Here is a 27,855-nt window from a genome sequence, read left to right on the forward strand (position 1 = left end):
GGCTAATGCTTACTTGTATCCTGGGATTATCTTTTCTTTTTATTCTTTTTGGCATCTTTTCACTGTGATTTAAAAGAAACTCATCTTTTAATATTATCAAAAAAAGCGTGTCCAATTCTTTTTTTTTTTTTTTAACGTTTGCTTTTGAATGTTCAGTTTTAGAGTACCACTAAGCCTTTTTCAGTAAAACATACTAGATAATGCACAGTGCCAGGGAAGCTAACAGTAGAGAAGTTGGAAGGAAGAGCTTGTCAATCTTTTCTTTTTGTTATTTTTTATAAGAACTGCTTCCTTTTGAAGTGTATTTTTTCCCTCTTCAGTAGCTGAGGGGAAGGCATGTTGATTTGAGGTCTCTGAGTAAGAGGAGACTACTTCCTTTGTGTTTGGGTTGGCTGATTAAAGAGTTCTGGTTTATTTTGATTTATTATTATTTTTTTTTAACCAGTCCAGATCAGTTATGTCTCGTGAAGTTTGAGCCTATAATGCAACTGAATTGTTATTTTATACTAAAATGGTCTTCAAAATATCAAAAGTAAAATGTTATGAACACATGAATGGTGCTTATCTTAGACTGTGTCTTTTTTCTTCTTACAGATAGCACAACAATAGAAAAATTAAGAGCTATTTGTTTAGACCATGCCAAACTTGGAGAAAGCAGCCTTAGTCCATCTCTTGACTCGCTTTTCTTTGGTCCTTCAGCCTCACAAGTGCTATACCTAACAGAGGTTCGTTTTTTTCTTTTGAATTTATTCCATGTTCTTTAAATTTGACCTTTTATGGTAATGTGAAGAACATAGATAACATTGTAATGGAATATCTTCGAAATAGTCAAAAGAATTTCTTAGCAGTGATGATAGGAAAAAAATACTTTAAAAACCTTTTAATACGTCCTTCTCCTTTTTTCCCAGGTAGTCTATGCCTTGTTAATGCCTGCCGGCGCACCTCTGGCTGATGATTCCTCAGATTTTCAATTTCACTTCTTGAAAAGCGGTGGCCTACCCCTTATTCTGAGTATGCTAACCAGAAATAACTTCCTACCAAATGCAGATATGGAAACTCGAAGGGGTGCCTACCTCAATGCTCTTAAAATAGCCAAACTGTTGCTAACTGCCATTGGCTATGGCCACGTTCGAGCTGTGGCAGAAGCTTTTCAGCCAGGTGTAGAAGGCGTGAATCCTATGACATCGGTAATGTAAACTTTTAAAACATCTTTTTACAATAATAGATGGTAATTTTTAAGGCTGAACTTCTCAGCAACTTAAGTGTAAAATTCAAAGTTAATTATAAATGTTGCCAGTTCCATTCCAGTGATACCACATTTTAGATCTTTTCTTTTCACTGACTGTATACTCTTATTTGAGAGGATAGTTCTCCCTGCCCCCTTAAATCCTGTTGACTTTCAGTTATTTTAAACCTAATAAAATTTCCATATGAATCGCTTACTAACTCATATTTGGCAGATATTAAAGACACAAGTGGTAATTTTTTTTAAAGATATAATTGATTTAGCCTGTTGCCAGCCTCTTCCCACTTTAACAGGCTGAATCTCCAGTTCTGAGCTTACTCTGACTCCATCTTTACCTTGGCGGTGTCCTTGATCTACAAAAGTTCTCAAGACAAGTCAGAATTCAATGCCTATTTGTGAGAGGTCAAACTACACATTTAATTATGACTAAAGTTTGAGTTCTTTTATATGCATCATAAGTAATGGTTTACTATGTTACAGATAGAAGTTAAGAGCTTTAGTAATATAGAATTTCTTTTTTAGAAATGGCTTAGGTTTTAATCAGGGAGACTGGAATGTTGATTAGCTATGTGATACAATATCACATAATTGTGATGATAACCCTTGTAATTGTTTTAAGTGTGAAAGATACTGTGATTGTATTTAAAATAAATAGCACCCTCCCCTATCCCCCACCCCCCATTTTTTTAAAAGTAGTTGCTAAAATAGTTACACATGAAATTATATGATAACCAGAATTTGCTTGAAAATACTCCTGGGGTGGGGAGGGGGGGTGGAAAGTAAGGGTGCTGGTTAGATACACTATTTTGGTCCTTTGTTCACGGTTGTTGACGCTGGGCAGTGAGTACATGGGAGTTTGTAATACTATTCACTTCACTTGCATATATATTAGAAATATTCCTTTAAAAAGGATTTTCAAAATGATCTAAACCCTATATTGTTTTGTAATTGGGGTTCCATGTTTGTTAGAATTTAAAAAGTCGTTATTGTTAAGATAAAAACAGATTCTTATCATGATCCCTGGCACAGGTGCTTAATGAAGTACACAGAAAACAATTAGATGCTTCCCTCTTTAACTTTTCTTCAATATTTATTCAGAAAATGTGCTATTGTGGAAATAAAGGTATGTAATTAGCCTCTAACCTCAAGAAGCTCACAATTAGCAGGGAGCTAAAGGTAAATTAGTAAAACAGATCTGTCTTAAATACTATTATAAAAATATAGTTGACCATTGAACAACATGGGGGTTGTTCAAGGGTCAGTAGAAAATTTGTGTATAGCTTAAGTCGGCCCTCCACACCTACCGATTCCCAACCACAGACTGAAAATACTGTTTTTGCCCCCCTATCCACCCTCCATTGTGAGCACACAGCGAGAAGATAATCATCTGCAAGCCATGAAGAATATCCTCATGAGAACCTGACTGTGGTGACACTCCAGCCTCAGACTTTCAGTCTTCAAATCTGAGAGGAAATAAATTTCTACTGTTTACGTACCACCGCACCCCACCCTACTCCCCAGAAAATAAAATACTATTTTCAATCCATGGTTGGTTGAATCTGTGGATGTGATGTCCAGGACTACAGAGGGCCGACTGTTTATTAGGGGGAAAAAATCTGAATATAAGTGGATGCACATAAGTTGTTTAAGGGTCAGCTGTACTTACAATATAGAGAAGGGGAATTAAACTGAAAGACAGTAAAAATGGCCTGGCTAATAACTACTTAAAAAATAAATTTTTTTTTTAATGGATTTAAAATCTTGAGTATACTATTAAGTAAAACACTAATACTTTTAGTACATTTGTACTTTTATTCTCTTACTGATATTTCTTAATTTTTCTCCTTTTTAAAGAACAATTTGATAACCAGTGGGAATGGGAGCAGGGTCTTCCCAGGAGCGTGTATGTAAAAGATGTGGTGTACCTTAACTGAGTCTCTAGTTAGGGTTGGAACTTACCGGTTCAGCTTTTCACTTACTCCTACAAAGTTTTGCTGAACCCAGATGTAGAGACACAAGTTGGATTGATCTAAAATGGGGGTTTGCATAGGGATATGCAGCATTCTAATGCACAGAAAAAAGAGGAAGCCTGCATTGTTGGCAATGCGAAGTACTTTTTGTGTAAGTCACCACAGGTTCTGCTGCAATACATATATAGAAGGAGGTCATCCTGAGGGAGTGGTGATGGGTGAGGAACAGATGTCTGGTCTGGTCGTGTCAAATTATTTACTCCAAGTAAAATGGTTGTCCTTTTTCAGGTCAGCCAAGTTACTCATGATCAAGCAGTGGTGCTACAAAGTGCCCTTCAGAGCATTCCTAATCCATCATCTGAATGCATGCTTAGAAATGTGTCAATTCGTCTTGCTCAGCAAATATCTGATGAGGTTAGTATTAAACTTTCAAAGCTCTGAAATCCTGGAAGGTTTATTTCTTTATATTTTTGACCCTCTTAATTGAGGGAATAAATTTGATCTCAATTTAGGGCTTAATTTTCTTAGGCTCACTCACTTTAATCACTGTCTCGGTCTAGATAAAGTTCCTTTAACATGAATTTTATCTAATATTTATTAGTATTTTCTGGTTTTAATCCTCTTTCTGCACAACAAACAGCATCCTTTTAAAGTATATCATTCAATGGATTTTGATATGCATATATATATATATGTGAAATCACCCTCAAGACACAGAACATTTCTACCACTTTTTCTGTGTGCACTTTTGCAGTCTATTCTTCCCTCCACCCCTCACCCTAGATAACCACTGATCTTCTGAGACTATATACTAGTTTTCATTTTCTAGGATTTTATAGAAGTGGAATCCTACAGTGTGTGTTCTTTTATGTCTCGCTTCTTTGGCTCTGAATAATGACTGAGAATTATTAGTGCTTTGCAAACCTTTAGTCGGTTCTTTTTTATTTCTGAGTAGTATCCTATGATGAATATTTCACATTGCATTTATCCATATACTTGGCGAAGGACATTTGGATTGTTTTACTTTTTGATTGTGAGTAAAGCTGTTGTGAACATTCTGTACAGTGTTTGTGTGACATAGGTTTTTATTTATCTTGGGTAAAAATACTAGGAGTAGAATGTTTAGATCTCCTTTGCAGTCTTTTTAAGATTCTTTTGAAAGGGCCAGCTAATAACTTGGAATACATACTTTGTGGTATTGCTGTTAAACAAAAAAAATGGGACAAAGGCAACTTGGGAACCTAAAGACAATGGTGCTGCTTCACGGCCATTCCAATTCTCTTACAAGGAGAAACATTTTTGCTTATCTAGTGGTTATTCCTCTCTGATAGATACTCTTTCAACAGTTGTAATTACTCATCTTGCAGGCTTCAAGATATATGCCTGATATTTGCGTAATTAGAGCTATACAAAAAATTATCTGGGCATCAGGATGTGGAGCATTACAGCTAGTATTTAGCTCAAATGAAGAAATCACTAAAATTTATGAGAAGGTAAGAATTATCACAGAAATATATTCCTTTGAAATAAATGATGTTTAATTGTGCATGAAGCTGAAGCTAGCCTTAAAATTCTAATCATTTGCATCTTAATAGGATGAAAATTAACTAGTAATGGTGAGAATACAGTAAAATTGTACTCTGAAAATAAAGTACTTCAGAATCCTGCCATGAGACTGCCTTTTTTTTTTTTTTTTCGCTTCAGAAACTATCTTTTCTACTTCACCTGCGTTAGATATAATCTGATTGTCTGACATAATGTACCTGCCCCTGATAGCCACTTCTGCATATTTAGAACGGAAAATTAAGTTATAGGAACTTGTCTGGCTCAGTAGATCTTCCCTTTTATGGCCAACATAACCCTGATTTGCTTGGTATGTGTGTTGGTGTCCTGTAGTATCTGCCTGATACAGTGCTGGGTATTCATTCAGCTAATACTTCAATGCTTGTTTTTTTTTTGTTTGTTTGTTTTTGTTTTTTGTTTTGTTTGTTTTTAGGCATGTACTGTCATTATTAATTTTGATAAAGTCAGATTAGAATTTAATTAGCTACCTACCCAAGCATCTTTTAGATTGTAAAACCTTCCTTAACCATTGTCTGACAATTGCTTTTGAATAGAATGGCACTATAAGCTACATAATGGGACTAGTCAGAAGTACCTAACATTAGTAGGCCATAATAGTTCTTGAGAAAGGAATGGTTGTTGATACAAAAGTATGCAACTTAGAAGTTCTCTAGAAGCCTGGAGGACAAAGGAACAGGTGATAAGCTCAGTGTGTTCCTTCATCTCTCTTTGGCAAGTAGCAAAATATGGAACTGGACTTCATTGTCTATTATAGTCATTTCCATAACTATTCCAAAGAGGCCTCAAGAATTGCAAGTAAAGAGGCTGAGGCCAAATGATTTAACTGAGTAGGTAAGTTTTCAGCACTAACTTGAAGTTGTATGAGCTTTTTCTTAAATGCATTTTTAAGTAATTTGCCCCTATCATTTTACAGACCAATGCAGGCAGTGAGCTGGACTTGGAAGACGAACAGGTTTGCTGTGAAGCGTTGGAAGTGATGACTTTATGTTTTGCCTTGATTCCAACAGCCTTAGATGCTCTTAGTAAAGAAAAGGCTTGGCAGACATTCATTATTGACTTATTATTGCACTGTCACAGCAAGTAAGTATCTATTTTAATCATTATAAGAAACTCGATTTTCTTTTTATAAGCAAAAATGAATTATTTATGCTGGCAGAATTTATCCCAGAAACAAAATATTTATTGTCTCTATAGCACATTAGTTAGGAAAACTTTAACCATGTGTTTTGCCTAAATCTAAATTTGTTTGTTTTTAGTCTGTGCAAAATGCCAGCATTAATTCTCAAAGTAAAATTAATTTTCCTCCAATTTCAGAATTCAGTTTTACCTAAGAGATATGTATTTTAGCTCATTTTAAAAATCTAGTTTACAAGATTTAAATTAAATCGGACATTTGTCTTCTGTCTTGGTTACTTCACTGTCAGGGTTTTGTTTTTTGTGTTTTTGGTTTTGGTGTTTGGTTTTTTAGTGAGGTTGTTAAGTCACTATGAAATTCACAAGGTATTGGTATGGTAAGAACTTTTGTATTTTACACTGAGAAATAATGACCAACTATAAAGCCCTCATTTTCATTTAAGAGGTTTTAATCAATGATATTAATTTGTTTGGGGCTTCTTTTTGTGTGTTGGTCAGATATGTAGAAATTGTTGGTTTCCATCCTCTTATGTCAATTTAATCCTGACCTTCATGAAGTAACTTGTTAAACTCAAGCTCTGATTATTTCACTGTTATATATAATTAATCTGTCTTACATATATTTTGTGAAATGACAAAAAATGTTCGCTTTGTTCTGTCACGTGCTATTCAACAATGACAAATTACTGATGAAAAAGTTAATATAAAGTCAGAATAAGCAATTTGATAAAATGAAGACTAGTGATAAAGCTTTTTTTTTTTAAATGTGTACATGACGTAATGGAGTATGTTCAATTTGCTCCCTCCAGAGGATGATACAAAGTGATTTAATGGGTCTCAAGTGGGAAGGTGTGCTATTCTAGAAGCCCTTGGTAATTTCCTTTAAGACATCTAGTCAAGCCTCTTCAGAAAGTCCTTTGACAGGATCCTCCCAAATAAGGTTGAACTTGCTATGTCCTTGAGGAGACTTTATCATTGTTAGACAACTCTATGTTAAGAAAGATAAACTGGCTGATTAGTCTAATTCCATGTAATAATGCATTGGGCAGAGGGAGGAGGAGAGAGAAGATGATTAGCCAACAGTTTGAATGAAGTCAAATCTAGAGGTAGCAAATATCTTAACTCTTATGTTGATTATATTTTAGACTAAATTAGGAAAATTGGCAGTTAGAAAATAGTCTCAGGAATGTAAAGTACAGCACAGGGAATATAGTCAGTAATACTGTAATAACTATGATGCCAGGTGGATATTAGACTTAATGGGGGGGGTCATCTCAAAAGCTACTATGCTGTACACCTGAAACTAATATAATATTGAATGTCAACTGTAATTGGAAAAAAATTTTAAGCATTAAAAAAACTTACTAGTTAAAGAAATTCTAAAATTAAAAAAAAAACTGAATTAAGAACTTATTTTACTTCTTGGCTTAACTAAGTACTAAGGAAATTAAACTGGTTTTCTGCCTTCTACCCTATATGAAAATTACCCCTTCTAGGAAGTTAGAACTATTTTACTCTCCTCCTTCCTGAAGCTTACATACAAAGAAGTAAAGTACTGTTGACAGTACTTCATCTCATTATGCCTCTGTTACCTTGTCTTCAACAAAAATAAGCGTCTTCTAAAGTGAAGATCTTTTTGAGCTTTAGATATCTGATTTTCTTCTCTAGTACTGACTCTCACCCTGCCCTGAAGTTTTTATTTTATAAATGTCTTTGAGTACCTATTACAGGTTCAAAAGTTTTTCGGTTTGTAATAATTTGACAGCAAGCCTGGCCTGAACATTATTCGTTGGCGTTACTTTTCTAAAATCTGAATTCCCAAACACATTTGGCCTCAAAAGCTTCAGAATAAAGGATTGTGGGCCTGCAGGTAGAGTTTATATTTGAATAATCATATTACTAACCAGTATAGCTAATTACAAAGCTTTTCCAACATAATTTTCCCATGTAATTCTATAGCAATTCAGAGGTAGACTTTGCTGACGAGGGCCTAAGACTGAACTAAAATGACGAGGTTCTCTTGCGTTCCAACTTATTTCTGCCACATAGTTTGTCTCTGTGTAATTCTAATCTACTAGCAAATTATGAGAGTCCCTACTATGTGCTCAGCATTGAGAGTCTAAAGTCAAATAAAGTAATAGTTGTACTCGAGGTACCTTGAGACAGACATTAATTAGTGTCATAAAAGGGAAATAACTTTAGGAATTGGAAGAGGAATTTACTTTTACCTGGAAGGAGCAGAAGTAAAGGTTCTGTACAGAACATAGCATGTGGTTGATGTTTGAGTAAGATATGTGCATAAAACTGGAAGATGGGCATTGGCACTGCTCTTGCTTTCTCTCACCCTTGCTCCACATTGTGTTGTTTTTATTTCCTGTATTTTTGGACTCTGTATACTTTTCTCCATGCTGCTTCTACCCTCTTTAAGCAACCAGCACCCATTGCCTGCACAATTGCAGTATACTTAATCTTCCCATACCTAGTGCTCCTCCACTGGGGTGTTACTCTAATCCATTGACCACACTGCACACAGAGAGTGATCTTTGCAAAATATGATCGTGATGTTTTCCTGCTTATAATCTTTCCATGTCTTTCCATTGCCTTTTTAGTCTGAACATTTAAATTTGGTTTATAAGCACTCCACAATTTGGCTCTTGCTTCTACTTTTAAGTTTCAACTTAAATACCACATTTTCTAGTAAGTTTTCCTTATCCCTAGGCTCAGAAGGTCTCCCAGACCTCTGTTCCTATTACCTCTGTTCCTATCAGATGAGGTCTGCTTCCACATCATAATACTGACCTTATTTTATTGTAATCACTCTCAGATGGACTTGAATTCCTTTTAGGTAGGTGTGTTTTTTGCAGCTCTCTTTAGCAACTGTTGCTTTATATATACCCTGCCTGTTTAACTCCTTTATGTTACCTCTCTGATCCATGGAGGTATTTGAGTTTGCCACTTCTGGCATAGTGCTTTCAGGGCAGAGCTGAGTAGTCTGGTTTGATGTAATACGGTAGTCAGTCTCATTGATAAATAATTTATCAGGTACCTATTTGGTACCAGGCACTCAATATTCTAGCTACTGGGAATATAGCAGTAAACAAAAGACAAAATGTCAGCCTTCTTGGAGTCTGTGTACTAAAGGGGATGGGGAATGGGAATGGGAGACATGGGAAAATATATAGTATGTTAGATAGTAATTAATTGTATGAAGAGGAATAAAGCAGGAAAGGGGATAAGGAGTTTAAGAGAAGTCAGTGGAGTTCAATTTTATGTAGGCTTGCCTCTCTTTATTGATGGCACTTTGCTTTATTGAGCTCCACAGATGTTGGATTTTTTATAAATTTAAGGCAAGACTGTCCATCAGTAAAAAGATCATGACTCACTTTATTGTGGTCTAGAACCAAACCTGCAGCATCTCTGAGGTATACCTGTATAGGATACTATACATCAGAGAAGGCTTCCCTAAAAAGGTGACCATTAAATAAAACTCTGAAAGAATAAGGTAGTAATCCATGTAGGTAGGGAGAAGTATGTTTAAGCATAGGAGCAACAGATATAAATGTCCTGAGGCAGGAACATGCCTGACATGTTAAAGAACAGCAAGGAGACCAGTGTGGTTGGAGCTTTGGTGAGGCTCTAGTTGTAGAAGGGTGAGGTCAGACAGGAAACAACAAGCAACCTGTAAGGATTTTATGGATCATTGGAAGGACGTTGACTTTTACCCTAAGTGAGATGGGACTCCATTGAAGGATTTTGAGCAGAGGAATGATATGCTCTAAGTTAGCATTTTTAAGTTTATTCTGATTGCTCTGTTGAGAATAAGTATAGAGTGGCAGGAAAAGAGTTAGACTTTTTCATTAATCCAAATAAAAGAAGATAGTGGCTGGAGTATGACAGTAGAAGTGTTAAGTGGTCAGATTTTAAATATGTTGTGAAAATAAGGACAACAGATTTTGTTGATAGACACAGGTTTCTTTTAAAGCATTACAGAAGGTTTCATCAGGAACTGACAGGCACCAACTTTATAGACCCCTACTCTAATTGGGTTACATACCTAACTTAATAAATAAACTAGGGCAGCATGAATAACATATCTTTGAAAACCTGGTGGAAATTATGGACCTTCTCCTCCAAAAAACAAAAACAAAAAAAAACGGGTACTCCTGACTTCATTTAACTTGGGTTCCACCACCAAATTCAACCCATGGAGTTTCTAAAATTACTCTGATTTATTGGATCATATATGAGTTTCATCACCCTAAACCTAAAGTCTTCCAGGAGGAGTGAGGTTAATACATAGACTATCTGCTCTCAAGTTCTTTACATTGAATTATAAATTTGGTTCTAAGCCCTCTCTCAGCTAGCTCAAAGACTAATATAGTTATCCACAAAATGTAAGATACACAAATGCTTATTATCTTCTGTATGTCAGATTTGTTCTAGGTGTCAGAAATTCTGGCATCATCAAAACAAAGCCCTGACTTGAAAGAGCTTACTTTCTAATGGAGACATACCACCATCTTGTATACAAACAGTATTTATACATTTGATAACTGGTTCTTAGCACCGACTATATGCCAGGTACTCTTCTAGGTTCTGGAGGCACAGGAGACTAAATAGATGATGTCTCTACTCTCTTAGAACATTTATTCTAGTGAGATCTTATATAGTATATGTTTAAAACAAACAAACAAACAAACAAAAAGATCCATAATGGTTAGATAAAACAATAAGTAGTAGAACCAGAGACAGGTTTTTTCCATAGGTCATCAAGGAGAGAATATTACATAATACAGTGGTTGTCAATATTTAGTGCACATTAGAATCACATGAAGGATTTGTGAAAACACAAATTGCTGGGCCCCACCTCCAGTATTTCTGGGATAGGGCCTGAGAATTTGCATTTCTAACAGTTCCCTAATGATGTTCTTGCTGATTTGGGGACCATGCTTTGGGAACTGATAAGATTCTGTTGTAGTTACAACAGATTTCCTGTAGAGTTGTTCTTCTCCAAAGCACAGTTGAATTACAGAGTTCTGTAGGAGGCCAAAAAGATGTGTAAGGCTCACTGTAGAGCATCTTATATTTAGAGGAGCATTTCTAGTCTTTTCCAAGAAAGGAGTATTATAAAACATATCCCTCAAACTCTTCAGTGACAATTTGAGGTTATAGTTCTTGACACATGGCCTAAATTAACCTATAATATGTTGCTGGCTTAAGAGGGTATTACCTTGTATCCTTGTAATTTTATTTTTAATTTACTTATTTCTTATTCCCCACCTTCCAGGAGAGACCAGTGTTGTAATCTTCATTTTTTTTCCATGAAAATAATATATTAAATGTGAAACATTTTTATTTCAGAACTGTTCGCCAGGTGGCACAGGAGCAGTTCTTTTTAATGTGCACCAGATGTTGCATGGGACACAGGCCTCTACTTTTCTTCATTACTCTGCTCTTTACCGTTTTGGGGGTGAGACATTTTTTAAATATGTTTATCAATGTGATTTGTTCTTTAAACAAAGGACATTCCAGAATTTATGGTTTTATCTTCTTTTAAAGTTAGAGCAGTCTATATTTATTTAATAAAATATTAGTAATTTTCTATACTATTTTAGTCATCTACTCTAGTCATCTGCCCTAGTTAACTGACTTTTTAAAAAGTGGATTCTGAGCATGGACATGTAAATTCATATTATTCTACTTTATTGTTTCAGAGCACAGCCAGAGAGAGAGCTAAACACTCAGGCGACTATTTCACTCTTTTAAGGCACCTTCTTAATTACGCTTACAATAGTAATATTAATATACCCAATGCTGAAGTTCTTCTCAATAACGAAATTGATTGGCTTAAAAGAATTAGGGTAAGTTGCATTTAATACAGTATTTACCATATTGATAAATAGAGTGGTTTATTAATAGTTTACAGTTTTGAGCATTTTGGTTAAATGGAAAACATCAAAGAATAATAAAAAGGACCAAAGAATATGCTCTGCATTGCTGGATATTAGTAACTCCCGAATCACAGAATGAATGCTAACTAGTTTTATAAAACGCTTTATTACTTGAGATTTGGAATACTGATTTTCAGCTTTCATTATAGAATATCAGGCCTTTTGGCAAATTTTCATCTTTTAAAAAGCATTCTTGAATTATTTTCATAAAAAAAATGAGTCTGGTAGACCAACACTTAATTTAACTCCTGATCTTAACACCTAATACTTTTTTCTTAGGATTGTATGAGAATTTATTTCTGAAGAAATTTGTAGCTTTCAGCCTTCAGATTATTAGCATTTCTCTAGTACTTTATAAAGCCTACTTCTAGAAAGTTCTGAAGAGAAATTGCTTAGAATGGAAAGGTTTGGAGGATTTCCTCATGCTTATCCAGCCCTCTCATTCTGGCTCCTTCCTTCCTCTCTGCCTCCCTTTCCTAAATTAGGTATTTGATATTTTTTCTTTGGCAGGATGACGTTAAAAGAACTGGTGAAACAGGTGTGGAAGAGACAATCTTGGAAGGCCATCTTGGGGTAACAAAAGAGTTACTGGCCTTTCAAACCCCTGAGAAAAAGTATCATATTGGTTGTGAAAAGGGAGGCGCTAATCTCATCAAAGTAAGTTCATTGTCTTGGTCTTAAAGTAGACATTCTAGCCTTCTAAGTGTTAGCAAATCTGTCTTGATTAATTTACGGTATCATATCTTCGGTATATTATCCTGACTTTTTCCTACGTTGTAAGAATCTTTATAGAGGTTACAATAATTTTTTAAATACAATTTCTAAGTTTTGTATATAAACAAAATTCAGTACTACTGTTTTAAAGTACTATTTAATTTTTTCTATTTTATAAAACTGCATTTTTAATCATTTCTTTAATGAACCTTCTCGTGTGGCAGTTCAGGGAAACAAAAATAATCATTTTAGTACATTTTTCATTCAAAATGGTGGTATACGTGTGATTAAAAGAGTTAACTTAGTTAAAATGTAGATTTTATGAAGTGCTACAGTCAGCTCACTCTTGATACTTAAATAAAATTTTAACCTGAGATATTGGGTGTTTTTTAATTGTAAATAGTTTTAAAGGGGTTTTGGGGTGTGTTTTGTTTTGTTTTGATTAGAAAATCCAAGTGAGTTTTCTGAAATGTAATGAGATCATGAATTCTGACAAGTAATTTAATGTTATTTCCTTCCAAGAGACATTTTTTTTTCCTAGAAAATAAGATACATGCATAACTATACCTATGTCATATTTGCGTATCATGCATAAATGTGTAAATAATCTATAACATTATATAAATACATGATTATATGTACTATATCAATTGCTAATATGTAACCCTTTTTTCCAACTCTTGTAGGAATTAATTGATGATTTCATCTTTCCTGCATCTAATGTTTACCTGCAGTATATGAGAAATGGAGAACTGCCAGCTGAGCAGGCTATTCCAGTCTGTAGTTCACCAGCTACCATTAATGCTGGTTTTGAGTTACTTGTAGCATTAGCTGTTGGCTGTGTGAGGAATCTCAAACAGATAGTAGATTCTTTGACTGAAATGTATTACATTGGCACAGCAATAACTAGTAAGTATTTTAAAATTTTAATGACAGATAATTCTCTGCGTTCAGATTGTTTTCCTATTTTGCTTTTAGTAGCGTCTTCAACTCATGCTTTTCTTTCAGCAACTAGTTTAACATTTAGCAAATGGATGTATAATTTAAGACCATTACAAGCAGAGGGCCTTAATGTAGAAAAGTTTTCAGATGTTTGTTAAATGTCTTTCTGTAAGTGGTACAAGTATTTAGCAAAGTAAATTTCATTTCAATCATATGGAATAAAACCCAAACTCCAGAGTAATAAGTAGTCAGAGGCCAGAGTTCAAATTTAATACTTCAAATTTCATGCATTGGAAACTCTTTTAGGCCCTCATTTAGAAGCTCTTTAATGTTATTTTCATACGAGCTCTAAGAAAATCTGATTTTAAATATTAAAATGTGAGAAGATAACATTTTAGTGCACTTTATATTCTCAGTTAATGCTCACATGAAATGGACTATAGACTCCAGATCTTAACAGATATGGAACTGAAGCTCAAAATAGACGAGGGACGTCTGATCTCGTAAGCTAAGCAGGGTTGGGCCTGGTTAGTACTTGGATGGGAGACCACCTAGGAAGACCAGGTGCTGTAGGCGTAAAAAAAAATAAATAAAAAATAAGGGATTGTAAGCTGACAAGGTCCTTGCAATCTGTGAGGTCAAGCAAGGATTGCCTTGCCCCTAAAAAAGATGCGGGGAAATATAAAATAACCAAAAAAGCAGAAATGAGAAATCAAACACAATGGAGGCTGTTTCATTTTAAAAGAAAACCACTATTTATTTACAAAGCTTAAGAATATAATTGATTATACTAAATCTTTAAGAACATGTCAAATTATTTTTGATATGTTATATTTCAGAATATAACATATCAAAAATAATCAGGACATTTTAATAACATTTAGGAGATTCCGATTAAACTGCTTAAAGGGTTAGACCTTTAGCTATTCTACCAAATCTATGTATAGTGAAGCAGGGGCTTTTTTGTTATTGGGATTTGTTTTTCTTTTTTTAAACAGCGTTTTTTTGTTGTTGTTGTTTATTTTTTTAACACACACTTATCTACTTAGTTTTCAGTAAGTTTAAACCCTCAAGAGATACAACATCCACATGGATTCAGTGTCTAATGGCCTCAGCAAGAAGGTTGCTTTGGAATTTGGCATGAACCATGCCACTATTTCCACGGGCACGAGTAACATTTCCCCAGACTCTTCTGGTTTTGTTCAGTTCGCCACTAGGAGTCACTGCGTTGTTCTCTGCTTTGTATACATGAGCACATCTCTTGTCCGAATAGAATTCAGTTTCATCTCTGGCATAAACACCTTCAATTTTAAGAAGGGAAGCTGTGCGCTACCTCTGATTTTGGAAGACTCTGCTTCTAGCCAGCAAAAAAATAGCCTGGATTACAACCTTCCAGACATATTTGCTGTTTTAGAAGTCCTATTCCCAGCATACCTTTATAGCCTCCAAAGGCAGCAGAAAGAGAAAGACCATTTGTTTTTAAATAGTATACTTGCATGGTAAAAATTTCAAGTACCAAAGAGGATATATACTAAAAAGTTTGTTTCCTGCCCATTCCAGTTCTCTAGTCATGCAGTCCCCTTTAATACCTATAACCATTCTGGTCAGTTCATGTCTATCCTCCCAGCATCTCTGTATACGCAAAATCCACATACCAATTTTTTTGTTGTTCAGTTTTTTAGCCACATAGTGTTCTTTCGTATTCTCCTTAATATAGCTCCAGTTGTTTTCTATCAACACAAATATTTACCTGTTTCCATTTTTTGGCTACATACCTTTCGGTTCAATATATTATAATTTATTTAACCAGTTCTTTAGACCATGATGAGATTTACATTCTTTTGAGGTTTATATTTGTTGGAGGGAGATGCATGGTGATTTATAGTTCTTACTATTTCATTTGCTCCTGAAAATAACATTGTGGTTGTTGACAAAGCAAGTATTATCCTTATTACTACATTTATTAGGAAAGAAACGCTTACCTGAACAAGGTGAAAGAGTTGGTAAGCATCAGAACTAGGGTGTGAACCCAGATGGTGTTAGGGTTATTTACGACTGAGCAAACTATAATATGTTGATGTCTTTATATAACATTTTATGCCAGAATGAGTTTTGAAGGCACTTTAAAAAACATACAAAAGTAGAAAATCTATAATGACTGAACTATAAAGCTAAAAGTAAAGTTAGCATGTATACATTAGCATCATACCTGAGACTACTTCAGAGACTGCCATTAGAAACAATATCAGATAAAATATGGGTTCACAGATGGAGTAAGAATGTATATAGTGGTACATGTTGCTGTATATTTTAGGTTTATTGAGGTTGAAATGCAAACTAAACACTGCTTCAGGTAGCTGTAAGAGTGGTGGAATTGTTGCTAATGTTAATTTATCAGCTTAATGAAGCTAAAATGGTTGTATTACTATAAGAATCTTTCATCTTCTCAGCATGTGAAGCACTTACTGAGTGGGAATATCTGCCACCCGTTGGACCCCGCCCACCAAAAGGATTTGTGGGGCTGAAAAATGCTGGTGCTACTTGTTACATGAATTCTGTGATTCAGCAACTCTACATGATTCCCTCCATCAGGAATGGTATTCTTGCAGTTGAAGGCACAGGTAGTGATGTTGATGATGATATGTCTGGGGATGAGAAACAGGACAATGAGGTAAATTTTATTTAGCATTTTTGTTTTCTATGTTTGAAATTCTGATACCAGATACTGTTCTTTCTTAGTGTTGTACTTTGACCTATTGAAATAAATTTGAAAATAAAGCTAGAATCTCCCAGTATGGATTGCTGCTTCTTGACATAATATAGTGTTCACTATCTGCTAGACTTTAAACTACAGTTCAATATTATGATAGTTTATGTTAATGTACTCACTTGTTTTGTGTGTGAAAAGTGTTTAATATAACTGGAGTTTGTGTAATGATAAGAATCTTAATTTTTAATGTTTATATTTTCATTATCTCCATTAATTTGTGCCAAATTGTATACTATGCCAGTTTCATTATCCATGCTTGCTTTTACATTTCTCCCAGATCAATAGCTCTTCTTGCTTAAGTAACAAACTTCTCTCTACTCTAAATGTTACATGGTCTTGTGACAAAATTTAGGCTGCCTACTGAGTATCCAATGCAGAGTAAAGCTTGGAAAGTTTAGGTTGTAGCGGCAGATTAGTTGACGTAACTATGGCATGGTTCTTTAAAGAAGAGAATATGGCAAAACTTAAGTTATGGTCACGTTTGTGTCCATCCTCTATTTCTTTATTTTTATTTTACCTTTTCCTATTCATAGTGTTGGTGGAAACTGAAGAGAGAAGCCAGAATGTGTTCCAGTTGTAGTTAATATCTTGAAATGGGTCTTTCCTCATTTCCTCTCTCAGTCACCAGAACTATTTGCTCTGGGGTAGTTTATCATTTATAGAGTTTCTGAAATATAGAGTTGCCTCAACTATTCCCCAGAGCTACTGAACCATATCAACCAGGGATTGGAGTCTGAACATGTTTACCTTTTTCAAAAGCTTCATAGGGGGGAATGCTTACACCCAAACCTGGTTAAGAACCACTGCTCTGAGTGAAAATTGAAATTCTAATTCTGTAGCCTGTCACATTTTTGGAGATACCTAATTGTACGAGCAACAAGTAAATGAGGCAGACAAAATAATACAATTTCAGTGAAGGCGTCCCACCTTGGTTGTCATGGTACCCTCTGCTATATGTTGTCTTGACACCCCCTGCACTGTAGATTTTTGGGGGGTTTTTTTGGTTTGGGTTGGGATTTTTTTGCTTATGTACTTGTTTCCTTCCCTAGACTGTAAGTTTCTTATGGACAGGGACTAGATATTGTTTATTTCTATATTAAAGGTCTAGACACAAATCTGCAGCCACCGTCTCTGTGAATTTGACTACATTAGGAACCTCATATAAGTGGAATAATACCATATTTGTCTTTTTGTGTGTGTGTGTGTGTGTGTGTGTGTGTGTGTGTGTGTGTGTGTGTTTATCTTTTTGTAACTGGCTTATTTCACTTAGCATAATATCCCAAGGTTTTTCCATGTCCCAGCATGTGTCAGAATTTTTTCTTCCTTTTTAAGGCTAAATAATATCCCATTACATGGATAATGCCACATTTTATATATCCATCAGTGGACACTTGGGTTGCTTCCACCTTTTGGCTATTGTGAATAATGCTGCTATGAATATGAAAGTACAAATACCTTTTTGAGACCTTTCTTTTGGTTCTTTTGGGTGTATACCCAGAAATGGAATTGCTAGATCATATGGTAATTCTATTTTTAATTTTTTAAGGAACTCTTTCATAGTGGCTACACCATTTTACATTCCCACCAACAATATATAAGAGTTCCAGTTTATTTCACAAGTTTTAAATTTTCATGAGGTCCAGTATGTCTTTCTTTTGTTGCCTGTGCCTTTGGTGTCATAGTCAATAAATCATTGCTGAATCCAATGTTATGAAACTTTTACTCTGTGTTTTCTTTTAAGAGTTTCATAAATTTAGGTCTTACATTCAGGTCTTTGATCTGTATTGTTAATTTTGGTCTAGTGTTAAGTGGGGAAGAGTCCAGTTTTATTCCTTTGCATATATGGATATCTAGTTTTTCAGCACCATTTGTCGAATAGTATTGCTATTCTGAATATATATATTTTAACGAATGTTTATAGTTCTGAGTACTTCATATATATTATCTCATGTAATCCCCTCAAGAGCTACATGAAGAATGTGTTATCCCCATTTACATATGAGGAAACTGAAGCTTAGAAAGATTAAGTAAGTTGTTCAGTTAGTTTATAACCTGCATTTGTGTCCAGTTCAGTCTAAGTTAATCACTATACTCTACTCTGCTGTATTATCTATATTATCTACCTCTCCGATACAGTTATTCCTTTATGACAACTCTTTTGTGGAATGGTGTGGATAAACACTAATACTGTAAATTAAAATTTGCAAGTTGAAAGTTAAGTGTTTTGGAAATAACAAATGATCTATACTTCTATTTATTCACTAATTATTTGGCATTTGTCTCAACATATTTTACTATAAAGTTAGATTAGCTCATTAATCACATTTTTCGGTTTCTAGAGCAATGTTGATCCCAGAGATGATGTATTTGGATATCCTCAACAATTTGAAGACAAACCCGCATTAAGTAAAACAGAAGATAGGAAAGAGTACAATATTGGTGTTCTAAGACACCTTCAGGTCATCTTTGGTCACCTAGCTGCTTCTCGACTACAGTACTATGTGCCCAGAGGATTTTGGAAACAGTTCAGGTAAACTATGGATGGATAGTAATAGGGATACTGCTTAAACCTTTGTTAACATCTCAGGACACTAACATTAAACTTCTAAAATATATGTCAGAAGACATCTTAAGTTTAATATTAAGCAATAGTAATATTTAAACTTTATTTCTTAGGTAGGTTTTTTTCTCATTGTCTCCAAAGGAGGAAGTAGAAGTGTCATGGTAAGGAGAGGCAGCATTCTTTATTGTCTTAAGATGTTAATAATTTCTTATTTTTGTCTTGAAAACTTCTAATAGACACAGAAATAAGGAAAATAGTATGAACCCTTAGGTATGCATCACCCAACTTCAACAGTTGTCAACCCGTGGCCAGTCTTTTTTAATCTATAGTCCCATCTAGTTCTTTCCACATTGTTTTGAAGCAAATCTCAGATACGTAGTTTCATCAATAAATATTTCAGTATGTATCTCTAATGTTTTTTTAAAAACATAACCATATTATTATCGTGTCTTTTTAAAAATCCTTACTATCTTTGTCAGTGTTTGAATTTACCCACTTATAGTTGTTTTTTACTGTGTATTTTTTGAAATTAGGATCCAAATGAAGTCCATATACCACAACTTTTGCTTTACCTCTTGAGTCTCTTCTAATCTTTTTTCACCCTTGCAATTATTTGTTGAAGGAAAAAAAAGACAGGTAGTTTACCCTATAAATTTTCCCACCATCTCAGTTTTATTGATGGATCCCTGTGGTATTTTAGTAGTTTTCCTCAGTCCCTTGTATTTCCTGTAAATAGGGAGTGAGATCTAGAGGCTTACTCAGATTTAGTTTTTTTTTTTTTTTTTTTGAATGGAATAGGCAAGACTACTTCATAGGTGGTAGTGTTTATCTCAATGAGGAGAAGACTAAATGTCTGTCTCTTATAATAATAGCCATTGATTGTGATTGCCTAAATACGGTATTTCATTAGGGTTACAAAACAGCGATAACTCTGATGTTCTTTCTTCATTTATTAACTAAAATAGATCTATAAAGTATATGGGTATCCTAATATACAATTTTGTAGGAAAGCAGGGATAAATAACTTTTTTTTTTAATCTTTAATGATACCTTGCTCTTACTTTTACTCCATTTATTTTACTTTTTAAAAAATCATTGCCGATTGTGCCATGCACTGTATATACCACAGTACAACCATATAAGTCTTTACTGTGTATAAAAGAGGCTGTGATCCTTCATAGCAGTGGGGTTTTTAAATAATACTCCTTTGAATCCATTCAAGGTATCTCCCAGACTGCTGAGCATAGAGGAAGCAAAGGGTCACCTGATACTGCTACTGTGGTCCACCTTCCTGTCTTCAATCAGAGAGCTCTCCTTCTCCCTACAAGGATACTACTTAGATTCCTTTTGCAACCACTGCTTTATAGTAGAGTGACCTCCCTATGACTCGCCATATGAATTCCTCTGATTCCCCTAAGATTACCCTACTTAATCCATATTATTGGCTTGCATATTCCACCTTCCTTCCCAGCTCTGCTTTTGCCCTTTCAGTCCCATCACCCAACACACCCCTCACCCTCATCTTTGACTATTCCAGTTCTTTCTTTCCCTAACCTCTCTCACCTCAGCCATAAGACTTTTAGCATTTGTTTTTCCTCTTCCAAATTACTCGCACGCTTTTTGAGCTTTTATCTTAAAATTTGTCATTCAGTTACAGTTTCTGTCTTAAAATGTTTTTGCATTTTTGACTTTTCAATTATTCCCTATCCTAAGTGGATCTTGCCGTTTGTCTAGACTAGAACTTTTAGACTATCCACACTGTAGGCACGTTATTATAACTTTCATTTTTCATTTCCAGTCTGGTATCCTGAAAAGAATCACAAGACTTTGTTACCTCTTTGGTTGTCTTAAAATAATCCCCCAAAGTTGTCATAACTTTTATGGCACTGAAAATTTTGAAGAATCTAAACCAGTTAGTTGTCTTGCAGAATGTCCCTCACTTTCTTTATTTGTGTGATTATTTCCTCATGATTAGATTTAAGTTACATGTTTTTTGACAAGAAGACTATGTAGGTGATATTTGTTTCGCATTGAAAGCACGTGGTATCAGTTTAGCTGATTATTGGTGATATTAACTTTGATCCTTTGTCTTAACATGTCAATTGGAAAAGTACCTTTTCCCTTTAGTAATTAATAGTTGACTACATGTTTAAAAGTATCAGTTGACTACAATTTGAGAGCAAATAGAGTGGATTGGTGTCATTTCCAATAATGAAATGATGATATATTTGATTTCAAACTCACTATGTGTAAATTTCAAGTAGACAATAGGGATGAGATTATTTGCTACATAGAAAAAAGCATTACAAAAGAATTTATCAGAAGACATTTGTTTCACTAATGTTATTTAAAATACATTTGTTATATCTCTCACTTAGAATAAATTCGCTTCTATTCTTTATGTGTATTAATCTCTAAATACGAAATTAGATGTCATTGATAGTTTCCAGCAATGATTAGGTTTTAGCTATATTGGTTTTCATAAGAATTGATTTGCCTCACTTAAGTCCTCAGATTATTCAAAAGAGATCAACTCTAAAACAAGTCAAACCTTCTCTTTTCACTTGGAAAAATCAATTTAAGAGTAAATAGATATTATCTTGGCATTGTATCTGTAGTCCAAAATTTAAGCAAAATAAAATATAATAGTAATTATAACATCTATATGAGATCTACCACCCCCATTTTAATAACGTCTTCAGTTGGATTCAAAACGCATGCATATACCATATTACCTAGAGCAACCATCCTTCTTGGAGCTATACTGTCCATCAGCCACACCAGTAGTATCATGGTAATTCTTCCCCGCTGGACTATCACTCTTTCTTTCTCCCCTACTTTACTGTATATGTTAAGAGCATTTCTTTCTTTCTACTTCCTTATGTAATTGAGGAATAAATCTCAGTTTATATACTGTCATTTGTGGTTGTATTGCTTTTTTCCTGAAAAATATGTTGTATATATTGTTTTAGAAATGTCACACATTACAAATTTTATTCAATTCATTTCATAGGCTTTGGGGTGAGCCTGTCAATCTACGTGAACAACATGATGCTTTAGAATTTTTTAATTCATTGGTGGATAGTTTAGATGAAGCTTTGAAAGCCTTAGGACATCCAGCTATGCTAAGTAAAGTTTTGGGAGGTTCCTTTGCTGATCAGAAGATTTGCCAAGGCTGCCCACATAGGTAAGTGCTAATTACATATTTAAAGTGTATGTTGTACTATTTATTTACTAACAAAAATAAAATTTTTACTAGTAGTTATATATAAAAGTGGGGTGTGCTATCGATTACTAAATACCTGAGACTAGCTGAATTAAATACTGCGTATACCTTACTAATGTGGGAGGGTTTTTTCTTGTTTTTGTCAAATAATTTGGTTTCTTTTACTCCATCAGATTTCACTATTTCATACTCTTACATTCTTTTGTGTATAGTCACTTGTGGGGAAATAAAATGGCACTTTGCATACATCTACAGGTGTTACTTATAAATTTGTCTTTTATAATTAAAACTATGTAAATACAGTAAGTTTAGAAGACGACAGACATGGAGTACTATTTCTTATACAAATGAAAGACTGACTTTAAAATAGCATTACTTATTGTCGTTATCCTTAAGTTATGTTTTCTACACAAAATATAGTAAGAGTTGACTAAACAAAGTGGTTTTTCTTTTTTTTTTTCTTTTCTTTTTTTACTTAAAAGGGAAATTAAGGTCTTTTATTGAAAATAGTCCAATACCTGTTGTGTGTGTATGTATTTGGTGGAGGAGCTTCGTTTTTGAACATAGGGAAATGATTGGTGAGGAAAAATAATATATAAATGAGAAATTCACATAGGTTCAACAATTCATTCAGAACAACGGCATATAACTGTTTGCATAGCCTAGGCAACCTGTGGTTCTTTTGAAAGATCTTTTGCATTAAGTGGACAACAAAATTATCATTTATACTTCTTGTTTTTAATTAACTGATAAAATAGCCAACTTTTGGGTCATCTGTTCTTATCAGTCATTTTTAGTTTAAGACAATTTCAAATTTACTTGGAAATTACTCATTTTCTTTGCTAAGTGAAAATCCAGAGAGCATGATCTTAAGATCCCTAAAATTCAAATACCTACTCTACAATTAAACTAGTCTTGTTACATGCCAGAAGTTTACATAGAGTCCCAACTCTGTTTTAGAGCATTATTTGTCTAGAACGACAGTTAACACACTGTGGACCATATTTTTGTAAACATTTATTGGAACATACCCACTCCTTTACTTTCTGGCTGCTTTCACTATAACAGCAGAGTCGAATAGTTGCCACAGAGACCTCACAACACAAAAAGCCTGTAATATTTACTCTCTGGCCTTTTAAATTTTTGCTAACTTCTCATTTTAGAATGTCTTTTTAAATAGTCAAAAGATCTAACTTTTTTCTCTTGTATGGGTAGTTCCCTGATTATCGTAGCAATTTGCTTAATACCTGCTTCATGTTCCATTCATGTCCCTTATAAATGCTTTTATTTATGTACCTATCTTTTTTCCTTAACTAAATTGAAAAGTTCTAAATATGAGGAACTATCTTAAACATTGACTATCCCACAGTGCTTTTCACATGGAAGGTACTCTCAATATATTTGTCAAATGGATAAGTTTGATGGTTGAGACTGTATTCCCTACATCACGTGTTAGAATTTATGGATATGTCTTATCAGAAATCTGAAAATTCCTTTGGTAGAAAATTACCACAGGATGAGATTCTGGCTCCTACTCGGATTGCTTTTCCCCTATTCATTTGCGTGTTAATGAATTTGTGCTTAAGTAAGGTTTCCATTAAAGGAGGAACATTTAAAATTCAACCCATTAATAGTTTCATATACCCTTTTCAGAACTTGTTGAATTCATATTTTGGCCTTGGCATGAATTGCTGTCTAAACATGACAGTGGAAGCAGCATGATAGAGGCTATAAAGAGCTTAAGCTGTGAAGCCAGACAGACCTGCCTTCGAAACACCATTTATCCTTGTAATCTTGACCAAATTAACCTTTCTGAACTCTACTTTCCCTCACCCCTAAAATGGAGATGGTGCTATTTCTGTAATAGGTTTGTCATGAAGACAGAGAACCTTGTATATATTTTTGTGTGTGTGTGTGTGTAGGCAACTTAATGTAGTGCTCAGTACAGGATAAGTGACCTATAAGTTGTAACTCATTTATTGGTAACACTATGGTTTATAGGTTTTGTATTATATTACAAATATTGCAAATGTGATTTTCATTAACTTCATAACTAAATAAAATCTTTAGAAAACTAAGGAATAAATCCTTTTTGATAATTTCTTAATATCTTTAGATACGAATGTGAAGAATCTTTTACGACTTTGAATGTAGACATTAGAAATCACCAAAATCTTCTTGATTCTTTGGAACAGTATGTCAAAGGAGATTTATTAGAAGGTGCAAATGCATATCATTGTGAAAAATGCAATAAAAAGGTATGAATTGTCCAGTTTTGTTTAAAATAATTATAATTACACTTAATGAATTTGGAAGACATCGATTCTGTTTGTCCTTAATATTCATCTTGCTTTGTTATAGTGGTAGCAAAAAGGTAGTTAAGATGACAATTGATTTAAAGGTTTGCCAGGGAAAGAAGATTGAGAGAAAGTAGTGCCAGAGGACTAGGGAGAACAGGTAAGAGTGAGTCATTTTAGAAGTCATATCATAGTAGCTTAATAATCACATTCTCTTAATCTGAGTTACAAAGACACTTTCCATCCATACTCAACCAAACTGCTATTGAACTCCTCAAAACTACAGTCTTAGAACTATCATTCATTCTCTTATGTCCGGAGTTAATTGTCGAGACCAAGAAGTTTGCTAAAACTGTTGATTACTTCAGTTAGCCACATAAGGTTTCTTCTACCACCTGTGTTTTTAAACCATTTGCATCAGATTTTTAGACCCATCTGATTTAGTCTTTATGTAACAGCCATTTGGGAGAAACAGTTTACACATACATGCAGTAAAATATCTTTCTGGGCTCCCAAACCCTCTCACTTCGAAGTCACCTGTGTTGTTTTGACTTTACATTGCACTTACAGAGCTATTAAAGTCTAGAGATTGAGTTGGTGAGCTGTAAAGCCATACTGCCTGCCACTCACAGCTGAAATGAGGCAAGTTACTTAATCTCTCTGTTAACCCCTAACCCTCATCCTTAAGGTCAGTAGTACCTGTCTGAGATGGTTGAAAGAGTTGAATATGTTGCTACTTGGGCAGCACATAGCATATTACTGGGTACCTAACAACCTAATAAGTATTAGCCACTATTACTGTATTTCTTCAGTTTGCTCACAGCAGACCACATCCTAATTAGAGTAATAGTAAATAGCAAACAAGTAATGGTGATTAGATGGCAATGACAGTATAGAAACCATACAGCAAGTAATGTCTGTATCACTAATTTTTATAATTTGTAATAAATGGCATCAGCTAGTTCCATATTATTTTAGTTAACATTTTTAAAAATATCATCTGTGACAAATACCTTGATTGCCTCCGTTATCGTGTATTTGTTTACATATGATTTCAGGTTAGTCTTAAGAGAATTTAATAATACAATTAAGTTGTTTTTTTTTTTATGTGGCTTATAAGAGAACATCTAGTAACTTGCTCTCTTTGTTTTAGGTTGATACTGTAAAGCGCTTGCTGATTAAAAAATTACCTCCTGTCCTTGCTATTCAACTAAAACGATTTGACTACGACTGGGAAAGAGAATGTGCGATCAAGTTCAATGATTATTTTGAATTTCCTCGAGAGCTGGACATGGAACCTTACACAGTTGCAGGTGTTGCAAAGCTGGAAGGAGATAATGTAAACCCAGAGAGTCAGTTGATACAACAGAATGAACAGTGTGAAAATGAGACAGCAGGAAGCACGAAATACAGACTCGTGGGTGTGCTTGTACACAGTGGTCAAGCAAGTGGGGGACATTATTATTCTTATATCATTCAGAGGAATGGTGGAGATGGTGAGAGAAATCGCTGGTATAAATTTGATGATGGAGATGTAACAGAGTGTAAAATGGATGATGACGAAGAAATGAAAAACCAGTGTTTTGGTGGAGAGTACATGGGAGAAGTATTTGATCACATGATGAAGCGCATGTCATACAGGCGCCAGAAAAGGTGGTGGAATGCTTATATCCTTTTTTATGAAAGATTGGACACAATAGAACAAGGGGACGAGTTGATAAGATACATATCAGAGCTTGCTGTCACCACAAGACCCCATCAGATTATTATGCCATCAGCCATTGAGAGAAGTGTACGGAAACAAAATGTACAATTCATGCATAACCGAATGCAGTACAGTTTGGAATATTTTCAGTTTATGAAAAAATTGCTTACATGTAATGGTGTTTACTTAAATCCTCCTCCAGGTAAGTTTCAAAAAAGTATTTAGCTTCTTAGTAATAAAGCATAACTTTTACTTGCAGGAATTTTTAGCAGGCATTAACATGTTTAGTTTTTTACTTTGGGTTGTTTTTAAAGTTGAATTTCAGATCACTTACCTTTGAGCGTTATATGTTGTCTTGCTATTTGGAAATGAGAGCTTTTGTTTATTGTAACAATTTGTTTTTGATTCAAGCGTTAGTTTGAAATGGTGCTTTAGGAGAACTACTACTAAGAATTATTTTATGAGTAGCCTAAGAGGGGTTTTAACAAAGTTAAGACTTCTGAAAATTAGTGGAAATGCAGACTTGTTTGAAAATGGGGCTTGGACATAGAAATTTGATTTTTTTTTTTTGGTATGCATTTTATTTATAGGGCAAGATCATCTGTTGCCCGAAGCAGAAGAAATCACTATGATTAGTATACAGCTTGCTGCTAGGTTCCTCTTTACCACAGGATTTCACACCAAGAAAATAGTCCGTGGCTCTGCCAGTGATTGGTACGTTGCTTTGGATTTTCATTTCTATTACACTGACATTTAGTTTGGTTCTTTAATATACTGCTTTATTTTTTCCAAACCATGATAATCTTGTTTCAGATTTGGAATGCATAATAAAACTCTTGGTAGTAATAGTGAGAAAAATCATATTAAAATAGTTTCTTAGATTAAATATGGCCTTTTATTATTCAGAGGTGAGCTTTTGCTTCTCTTATTTTATATCATATCTTTGACATCCTGTACAAAAGATTACAGGATGATAGTTAAAAGTCTAAACTTTTTTTATCAGGAAATTATTATGCTTTAGCTTCGATAGATTAAATTGTGTCATAGATTAAAAGGGTAAAAAATTAAAATGAGTTCTTCATATTTCTAATTGTGAAAGTATAGAAGCCATTATAATACCTCAATTTAACAATTTTCATTTATTCATCCAGTAGTAAGATATTTAAAGGAAGGAGGGGATATTGTTTTCATCATTGAACCTAAGAAGAGTTTAGTAATGGATTTATAGAGGACTTTACAAGATTTCATGTATTTTGTCATTCTGTGAGAATAGACCAAGTCATAGCATTCATCTATCATTTTAATATTAGTATTAGAAGCAACCATTGATGGTTCTGTCCCTCCAGTGGTAAAAAGGTCTTTGATTTTTATTTGGTTCCTAGAGACCAATCCCTTTACTACAGCAAACAGATTACTGAATTGATATTCATAATTTTTTTTGTGTGTTTTGTCTTAGGTATGATGCATTGTGTATTCTTCTTCGTCATAGCAAGAATGTACGTTTTTGGTTTGCTCATAATGTCCTTTTTAATGTTTCAAATCGCTTCTCTGAATACCTTCTGGAGTGCCCTAGTGCAGAAGTGAGAGGTGCATTTGCAAAACTTATAGTTTTTATTGCACATTTTTCCTTGCAAGATGGGCCATGTCCTTCACCTTTTGCATCTCCTGGACCGTCTAGTCAGGTAATTGCCCAGTTTTCTTTCCAGTGATTAATTGTTTACAAATTCTGTTTCCTGGAAGTTTAAAGTCATAA

General features: G+C 34.3%; 1 protein-coding gene across 6 annotated transcripts in view; it reads left to right on the top strand.

The window, feature by feature from the left end:
* The window catches only part of USP9X (ubiquitin specific peptidase 9 X-linked), a 117,902-nt gene that overhangs the window by 78,367 nt on the left and 11,680 nt on the right, over positions 1-27,855 (top strand). For all 6 annotated transcript variants that reach the window (XM_039888607.1, XM_039888615.1, XM_039888596.1 and 3 more), the window contains 16 exons: positions 595-725; positions 909-1,187; positions 3,505-3,630; positions 4,584-4,709; positions 5,714-5,880; positions 11,296-11,404; positions 11,649-11,795; positions 12,396-12,542; positions 13,286-13,508; positions 15,992-16,212; positions 18,651-18,841; positions 21,888-22,061; positions 24,217-24,358; positions 25,551-26,304; positions 26,693-26,816; positions 27,559-27,784. In XM_039888607.1, coding sequence (XP_039744541.1) covers positions 595-725; positions 909-1,187; positions 3,505-3,630; positions 4,584-4,709; positions 5,714-5,880; positions 11,296-11,404; positions 11,649-11,795; positions 12,396-12,542; positions 13,286-13,508; positions 15,992-16,212; positions 18,651-18,841; positions 21,888-22,061; positions 24,217-24,358; positions 25,551-26,304; positions 26,693-26,816; positions 27,559-27,784 — 3,287 coding nt within the window. The remainder of the gene's footprint in view (positions 1-594; positions 726-908; positions 1,188-3,504; positions 3,631-4,583; positions 4,710-5,713; positions 5,881-11,295; positions 11,405-11,648; positions 11,796-12,395; positions 12,543-13,285; positions 13,509-15,991; positions 16,213-18,650; positions 18,842-21,887; positions 22,062-24,216; positions 24,359-25,550; positions 26,305-26,692; positions 26,817-27,558; positions 27,785-27,855) is intronic.

The sequence above is a fragment of the Pteropus medius genome, unplaced genomic scaffold (assembly GCF_902729225.1).
Source record: "Pteropus medius unplaced genomic scaffold, Ma_sr-lr_union100, whole genome shotgun sequence".
Classification (NCBI taxonomy): domain Eukaryota; kingdom Metazoa; phylum Chordata; class Mammalia; order Chiroptera; family Pteropodidae; genus Pteropus; species Pteropus medius.